Source organism: Salmo salar, chromosome 12 (genome assembly GCF_965601325.2).
Source record: "Salmo salar chromosome 12, fSalSal1, whole genome shotgun sequence".
Classification (NCBI taxonomy): Eukaryota; Metazoa; Chordata; class Actinopteri; order Salmoniformes; family Salmonidae; genus Salmo; species Salmo salar.
Genome location: NC_138302.1, coordinates 26,765,675 through 26,774,324, shown reverse-complemented (window position 1 = coordinate 26,774,324; position 8,650 = coordinate 26,765,675). Strand labels below are relative to the sequence as shown.

Sequence of the window (8,650 nt, the reverse complement as noted above, 5' to 3'; positions counted from 1 at the left end):
AAAAGAAATATGAAAGGAGCAAAACCCAGGTAAAAAGTTAGATGAATACACCCCTCAGTCTTCTTAAAACCCTGGGATAGAGTTGTATTTTTCAGAGGGGCAATTACACAATGTTCTATGCAAAAGACACACCAGAATAGCTTTTCCAAGAGGTGTTGAGTGTTCCAGCCTCAGTCCTGACTTTCATTTCAGAGACAAGGTATGAATATTACTGTCCATCAATGAATTACAACTGAATTTACTGAGCTTGAGCAATTATGAAAAAAACAATGGATAAATGTTGCCCTAAGACAGCTTTTCCCAAAGTCGGTCCTGGGGACCCCAAGGATTTTGTCTTAGCATTATACAGCTTATTCAAATAATCAACTTATCTTCAAGCTTTGATTATTTGAAGCAGCTGTGTAGCGCTAGGGCAAAACCCAAAACGTGCACCCCTAGTTTGGGAAACGCTGCCCTAGGAGTTGTTTAAAGTTAGTAGAATCTTATTCAAAACAATTCACAGCTGTAATAGCTGCCAACAGTGCTTGGGGTATTTAAATTTTTTTTATAATTATTTGGAAAATGTTCTGTAATTCACTTTGAAAATGTGAATCCTTTCACAAGCGACTGTATGTACAGTACCTCTATATTTGGCCCTGCTGTGTTGTGTCTGATGACCCTGATTCTTATCTGAACAGTAGAGGAAGTGCGCTGTCCGGTTTGCTCTGTGTATTGCAGAGGAAAGTGTCGCACAGCCACAGCACATGGGCAGGGTACTCACTCAGGAAATAAGTCAACCTACAACTGCATCTAAAATCGGAAGAGATAGCAGTGTTGCTGTGCAAGGATCTCTTTTTCGTTTCCTCCTCAACGGTACATCCATAACGACCATTGCCGAGTACAACTAAATGTACAACTAGACTACTTATTCCAGTCAGGTAAGTGTTATTATTGCAACTTTTATTTTGATTGAGAAATAATGCTGTTGTGTGCATACTGAATGAATTTATTGAAAGTTAGATGCTTTCGAGCCAACAAGGAAGTCCCCATCTCGGTCTCTCATCCACTCACTGTTCTTCATGCTTACCATTGTCGTTTTTCAACTGATATGATACATCGTTATGGATTTCTGCTAAATCAGAATTTTACAGAAACTACCTGCACCTTTGATTTCATTGTGCCCACTGATGCACCCATTGAAAGTTTGGTGTAATTTATCATACTGTACGTTAAATCTCACATTGGACTTCACGTGCGTTTTGAATGAGAAGGATGGGAAAATATATATATATATATATATATATATCTCAACATGGATACCATAGAATAGAAACAGACATTTTTTCATATGTCTTATTCTACTCCACAGAGACAACGTTAAGGATGCAAGATACCATTCTCCGGGTGTTTGTGCTGGCAGTTAGTCTACTGTATCCCATCCCCAGAGAGGACAGAACAGGACAGGAGCAGGATGATCACATAATGGGTATGCAGGAGCGTGAAGATTGGCTGCTGAGGGAGAGGGCAAAGCTGGAACAGGAAGTGTCACCACTGGTAACCCAAGAGGAAGGGCCCATCGACCAAAAACCCTTACAACAGGTCTATCAAATCGACCATAACCATTATCAAAAGGGCTTGGAAGAGACTCTTATCGAACAGAAACATTCTCAAGAGAACAAAGAGGAGAAAGATGAAGAGAAAGAGGAGGGATCTCACATTGACCATGAGCTTTCACAAGTACACCAAGATGTACCTAAGACAGAGCAAAACCTCTCACCAGAGGACAAGGAACAGTCTACCATTGACCTCAGCCTATCATTAACCCTTTCACAAGGAAACGACCAAGAGCAGCCTGCTTTGGACACAGAGGCATCTCACAATGACAAGAAGCTGTACCACTTGGACAAGGACATGGCGAATGTCAATCAACAGTGGCCACAAGAGGTCCAGACTGGTAGTTGCCATAGTGACCAACAGACATCACCAGAGCATCAGGAAGAGTCTCAGGTTGACCAACAGCAATCGAAAACAGACCAGGAAGCAGAACAGGAGGTGCCACCCATCTTCAGTACATCATCAGAGGGGAACCAGCAAGAGCATCTCACAGACCAGCCGTCTAACACACATCAGGAAGTAAAAGTTCCACCTAACCTCAGAAAGTCAGACGACCAGCAACATCTCACAGAACAATATAACACAAACCAGGAGGAGTCACCGATTCTCAGCGAATCATCAAAGGATGACCAGCAGCAGGAGCATGTCACTAATATCATAGACTCAGAGAGCGACTACACCTGGTACCTATGGAACGCATACTCCCTCATCTCTTTTGTTCATTTCTCCATTAAATACCTTCAGAAGACGTTCACAGAAGAAGCCCCATCCAGGAGAGATAATTCAGGAGGATATGGAAGACATCTCTGTCGTGAAAAACCTCTCGGCTGAAGTTCCGCTACCAGACTGTGATACACTCAACCGTTTTTACGACAAATGTGTCAAAGTCTCACCCAATGAGAGCTGGAGGGTGACTGAGTTTGTGGAGGGTTTTGCTAATGACCTATTAGAAGCCATGAGGAGCATGAGTGATGTGGAGGTTGGCATGGTGATTGAAGACTTTGTGGTGGAGGGCAGGATCAGTTCCCTTGTGTGTGACATAGTCCCCATTGCCCCGTTAGAGCCATACAGTTTCAACTCTGGTATAACCAGGCTATTGAAATGCCACCTGAAATGGTGGGCTGTGGTAGAGTCAAAATGGTGGATGGTGGTGTGAACCAAAATGGCTGCCCATGTCACACAGCTGCCATAGGAGATGATATGCTATGCCTGCTGTGTTGTGAAAATGAGAAAGTCAAAGTTGTGAAAGTCACTGATGTATTGGATAGCGCTCTTTGCTCAAAACACACCCCTTACCTGGCCAAAACCCAGGTTACCAAATGGTTCCAGACCACGATTAGAAAAGCTTGGGGACAGATATCGCACAAATACGAATTTGAGCTGACATTTCGCAATATGGACGCCCCAGGAGCTCTGATGGTTCGATTCAGATCAGGGAAGGTGATAACCTTCGATATGGCTCCCGTGGTGAAACTCAAAGACACTGAAGCTTATTTCACCATTTCTCCTTCCACCCCAACTAAGAACACCTCATTGGACACATACTGGAGCCTCTCATTGACCACTTACGAGGACCACTACCTGAAGTATCTGACCAATCACTTGCCTGAAAACTCCTGCCACATTCACTGCCTTGGAATTGTAGCGTTCCTTCACAAAAAGCAAACGGGCCTCACAGGCAGAAGTATCCTTACAGATCATCACTTCAAAACAGTGTTAATTCACTTGCTTTTGAGTAAAGAGCCTTCTGACTGGTACCCTGAACACTTGGCTAGCAGGTTACGTGATGCATTGAGCTTCCTAGAAAATAGCCTTCAGGGCAGGAAGTTGCTTCACAGCTTTATTGGAAAGCCTCTGGTTCCAAGTGAGATTGGACTCCCTGCTGTATTTAGGGATGCAGAGCCTGTACACCTCTTCCGCCCTCTTGGGGTACAAAATGGCAGCTACACCAAGACTGTAAAGCACTTGCAAGAGATGCTCAGGAACTCTTCCATGCTGATACAGGAGTATTTGCCAAAGGAATGCAATGGTCTGTACAAAACTTCAACTTGTATAGAGAGTTGAACAATTAAAGGCTGATACTGGACAATTAACTGTAAAGAGATGCCAAATCTACGACATTCTCAAATGCAGAGAAGTTCAACACCCCCCCCCCCCCCCACCGGGCTGGTATAGTTACTCATGGTCTGCAGTTGTGAGGCCGGTCAGACAATGCCCAGTCCTCTAAAATGTGCGGCAGTTTATGGTAGTGAAATTAACAATATTCTGGCAAAAGCTCTGGACATTTCTGCAGTCACCATGCCAGTTGCACACTCCCTCAATTTAGACATCTGGTGTCTTTAAGGGTGGCCTTTTGTTCCCATCACAAGGTCCACCTGTGTAATGATCATGCCATTTCATCAGCTTCTTGATTTTCCACACCTGCCAGGGTGATGGAGTATCTTGGCAAAGGAGAAATGCTCAAACATGGATTTCAACAAATGTGAACAATTGAACTAATAAGCTTTGTACGTATGGAACATTTGGGTTATTTCATTTCAGCTCATGAAATTTACATGTTGGATTTATACATTTTGTGATTTTAAAATACATACCAATAATTTCCAAGTGCATTTCCAAACACATTCCAATATTCAACTTCTTCAAATAAAACGTCACCAAATATGTATGTCTGAAAGTAATCAACTTTAATAATATTTTAACCCAGTTCTGCCTGCACCTCTGCAGCCATTTTGAATGAACTCAATACACATGATTGTTTAAAGTTCAGTTTTTAAAAAGTTTATTTTAGCAAAAGAGTTGTCCACTGCTCATCAAACCCTCCCAACAGCACCTAAAACCACAAGGGAAAAAAGCTATTATTTGCAGAATGTTGTGCTCATACATTAACATAAGAATTAAACATTCTTAAGAATTAAGCAGAGGGACTGAGTACCTTTAGTAGCCCCATCCTTGAAGGTTTCCATGAGCCATGTTTTATTTTTAGCATGTTCGTCATGGGCCATCGTCATAAAATGACTGGTCACAGTTTGTGCGTGAGCTATGAGAGCGTTATCAGATCAGTATTGCGTTTTCCACAGAGATTAGTCAAACAAACCATAATGTAAAATATGAAATGGTGGTATGAATGCATGCCCGCGTTAAGTCCTCAAAATGGCTTCCCATTCCCTTCTAATGCACTCAGATGAAAGGGTTGATGACAATGAGACAACACTTGACTGGTCATGAACCAGGCCTATATGCTCACCGGAGGGTTGTAGAGAAGGAGAAGGACAAGAACCGACACAGCATGAGCAAACCGCAGCATCACCACACAGTTCCACCCACCTAGGACAATCACAACAAGTATTAGTTAACCCTCATAGCAAGGAGTCCCTCAGAACTCAAGTCAATCACTCAGGTGAACCTACTTTTTAGTCTTTGTGTCATAGTTGCAGGACTTGGAACTTGGAGTTGGAGTGACATTCTCCGTAGTTATTTCACAGTGCAAGTGGAGTTTCTGGAAGGAAATAAATGTACGTTCTCTTTAAGGTGCATTACTGTAGGCCTAAACTATTAAAGAAGCAAACCATTAGTTGTTAGGAGATGCACACATGAGTCAGACCTGATTGTCCAGGCCCTGGAAGACGAAAGCGCCGACAGTGAACCTCAAAGCATTGTTGGTGGTGTGTGACAGGAACTTTGACTGGACAGTATTCTTGCCATCCACCATGCATCTAGTGAAGAGAAGATCGTGTACTTAACACTAATCCCTCCAATTTGGGACAAGGTCCACCCATTGGTTCTTATTCCCACCTTGTAAACCAGGGACTGAGTTACAAAAGACACTAGGGCTGTTTACACAGGCAGAAAGTTCTGATCTCTTGGTTGATGTTTAACAGCAGTTGGCATCCAATATATTGCATTACAGGTCCATTACACTGATACAAAATGGGAACCAAAAGTAGACTGAATATTACCCTACACACTACTTTAACCTCATCTGATCCTGCCCCAGGCCAACAGGCTGAGAGGACAGGACACTACCATGCTACACACGCTGTGCGTGTCTCCGCCACCTTACTGAAGCATATATGTCACTCATTGGCCTATCCCTCTGTGTTGTCAGACATCCCATTCACAGGAATCCTCAGAATTGCTCACCCCTCACCTATTCTCTACTTCACTCCCTCAGCATGCGACACCTGCACTACTCTGACTAGCCACCGAACACTTCTGATCCCCAGCAACATGTGCACCCTACAGTTGACCACTTTATCCAAAGAAACTACACAACCCCTGTGTCCCATGCCCTTCTGCACACGTCCACATCTTGGAATCTTCCTCCTACACACTGCAACATGACCATAAATGTTGCAGCTGAAAGAGCAGTGGATTCGCCACAAAAGCTCCAACAGGATAACTGATACATCCTAACATGATCTTGTCAGGTAAAGACTGACTCAACTCAGGACTGACAGACTCACCGTTTCTGCGTCGCTCCAAACTTCCCACAGGAATCGTCAACTTCCATTGCGCCACCTCTACACTTAACACTACCCCAGAAATCACTCCCTTCAATGGTGCGCAAAGCAAGACTATCCCAAGCGCAAAGCAAGACCATACTAGTTGCGTCACACAGAGCACCTGCTCCCTCTGATCTAAAGAAACAAACAAGTCCACTTCACCAACTCAAAAGCACACCCTCTTTTCCACCCATGGATCAACCAAAAGACCTGGTTCCATCCTCTTCGAAAATCTCAGTCCCACTGGACCAAGAGTCATCTTTATCATAACCATGTCCATCAACGCAAGGCTCATGCTCCTCAGAAACCTTTACCCCTTCAATTTCACCTCCATAACGCGAACTAGCGTCTGTCCCACTTTCAACTTGACAGTCTTCCTCGACATATCCCTTTCCCTGTTATTGCTAGAGTCAAATTCAAACCCAGCCTCTGCCACCATCTGTCTTTACAACCTCTTTCCCCTCAACCAATTACCCAACTCCTGAAAATACATTTTCCCAAACCTACATTTCTTTAGCCTTCGGGAGACATGCTAAGCTCTGTACTCCCACGGCAAACTTCGATTTGACCAATCAGATAAGTTCTGAAAAAGACTTGATGTGATTGGTCTTTCAACCAATTAGTGGACAAAATAGAGTTAGGCTGCCTGTGTAAACTGCCCAGTTGTGGAATCTAGCCAATTAACAAGCAAGAAATTAACTACCAGGAATAAGACAAAACCAGGCCAAGATAAATTGTAGTTCTATAACCAATAAGTTTTACCCATAGTTGTCGACCACAGTGTATTTGAGAGTGGAGTTGGGGCTAGCAGTCACGTAACAGTTGTTAATATACACTCGCCGATGCAAAGAAATAGTGGGAACTTTGGCCTCAAAGTACATTGGTTCTCCAAGGATATAGGTTTTATTTCCAGTGAGCTTGTTCCATGATTCTGGAGAGAAAGAGTAAGGTTAAGATTCTTTAACAGAACAACACTGCAAGTGCATTCTGATTTAGGTGACACATCTGTCAAGTCAACTCACCATCATAAGATGTGAGGGTGACTCCAACCTTGGATTTAAGGGCCTTGAAGACTTTCCCCGTCAAACGAGGATGAAAGCCAAACTTGTAAGAGTGGTGGATCCTGCAGAAAATGGCCATTAGTGCAGTCAGACACCCAAATAATATCCAGCGTAGCATACTATCTGGTATGGAGCCATGTATATGATATGCTAGTGTGGACATTGGAACGTAGCCACCAAATGTGAAATCATGATGAAGTGGTAGTTCACCGATTGTAGCGGCATTCGATGTGAACAGAGAATGACAACTCCCTCACAATACCGCCTATGGCCTCTGGCTCGTACTTCAGCACGTTGGAGTAGGAAATATAGTCAGCGGTACACTGGAATAGGAGAAACCACTCTAAAAACCACCAATACATCTGAACATAATCATTACAGCCATGGAAATACAATCCCTTCAGACCATTGCAATTTGACTGGATCACTCATGGCATACATTCGATGTCTGAGTGACAGGGGATTGTATTTCTGATGGCATGGGTAGCCAACCTTTCTATGGAAGCCACAGCTTTTGATGTTGTAGAGCATGTAGAAGTGTTCCGCTGTGGATTTGTTGACTATACAGTTGTGGAGTTTGAGGTACTTGCAGGCGTTGGGGTTGGTGAAGGCGTCCTTTCTGATTCTCACATAAATCCTGTCGAGGTGGCACAGGACCTCAACCTTCTTAGAGTGAACTGGAGGAGTGGTGGGTGGAGATGCGGTGGGCAGCAGGATGTGCTTGACTGAGAGGGGCAGCGGCCTGAACTTCCCTTCAGGCTTGAAGACATATGCTTGGTCCTCAGAAGCACGAATAGGGATGTATTCTGGTAGCTTCAGATAGTCTGGCTTACGAGAATGCTCCAACATGGGAGTGGCCATGATTTGGGAACGAGATCTGACCTTGGGTTCAGATTCATCATCAAACCTCAACCGCTCTGTCTCATCCCACTGGACTTCAGTGTCATTCCCGTCATCAACAGCTAAAGGGAAGCCCTCACCTGACAAACCATAAGCAGAGGAGTAACTCAGGAACAAAAGCACCAATTTCAGCCCACCCACCTTTTGCCATCCACCACCAAATCTCACTCTCAACTGATCCAGAACAGTAACAAGGTGTATGAGAGAACCACCATTTGCTTGTGTGTTTTATATACTAGCTACAGCACGCAAGTAATTGCAACACCTGGTGCTGACTTTAATCAGTAGCAGAATCAACCAATCAGCAGTCACCAGGGCCCAGTTTTTCAAAAGTTATATGATCAGAATTTCATTTTAAAGCAGCCATAAATCGCCTTGTGACAGGGAATGGAAGTCTATTATGTTCAACAGGGAGGGGCAATTGAAAGTAAGATTCACAATAAAAGGTTTTATTGTTGAAACCTTTCTAGCCTGTCTATCTATGGGTGACAGGGTTGACATTATGTTTGACCCATTGACTTTTCCACCACAAAATGGGCCAAAGGAGTAGAACCAGCCCACCTGCTTTTATACTATAGTTTGACTATTATA

General features: G+C 43.7%; 1 protein-coding gene and 1 pseudogene across 2 annotated transcripts; one reads left to right on the top strand and one right to left on the bottom strand.

Annotated features, from left to right (window-relative positions):
• The first annotated feature begins 768 nt into the window (after positions 1-768).
• Positions 769-4,482, top strand: LOC106564621 (inositol 1,4,5-trisphosphate receptor-interacting protein-like; annotated as a pseudogene). Its single transcript, XR_014379668.1, has 2 exons — positions 769-917; positions 1,349-4,482. The product of XR_014379668.1 is annotated as an inositol 1,4,5-trisphosphate receptor-interacting protein-like (transcript).
• Positions 4,392-8,184, bottom strand: LOC106564617 (zona pellucida sperm-binding protein 3). Its single transcript, XM_014130783.3, has 9 exons — positions 7,652-8,184; positions 7,370-7,482; positions 7,121-7,221; positions 6,861-7,029; positions 5,198-5,309; positions 5,004-5,092; positions 4,841-4,920; positions 4,529-4,633; positions 4,392-4,426 (listed from the first exon to the last, which is right to left on the bottom strand). The coding sequence occupies exons 1-9, from the start codon at positions 8,018-8,020 to the stop codon at positions 4,407-4,409; spliced, it is 1,158 nt and encodes a 385-aa protein (XP_013986258.3). The 5' UTR covers positions 8,021-8,184; the 3' UTR covers positions 4,392-4,406.
• Between the last annotated feature and the right edge of the window lie 466 nt (positions 8,185-8,650).

Bases quoted from the DNA above. Each gene is read 5' to 3' on its own strand.
- LOC106564617 (XM_014130783.3), bottom strand. From the start codon at position 8,020: ATGGCCACTCCCATGTTGGAGCATTCTCGTAAGCCAGACTATCTGAAG. The intron at 7,483-7,651 runs GTTGGCTACCCA...CTCCTATTCCAG, and splicing joins GCTGTGGCTTCCATAGAAAG to TGTACCGCTGACTATATTTC. The intron at 5,310-6,860 runs GTAAAACTTATT...TCTCTTCACTAG, and splicing joins ACTGTGGTCGACAACTATGG to ATGCATGGTGGATGGCAAGA.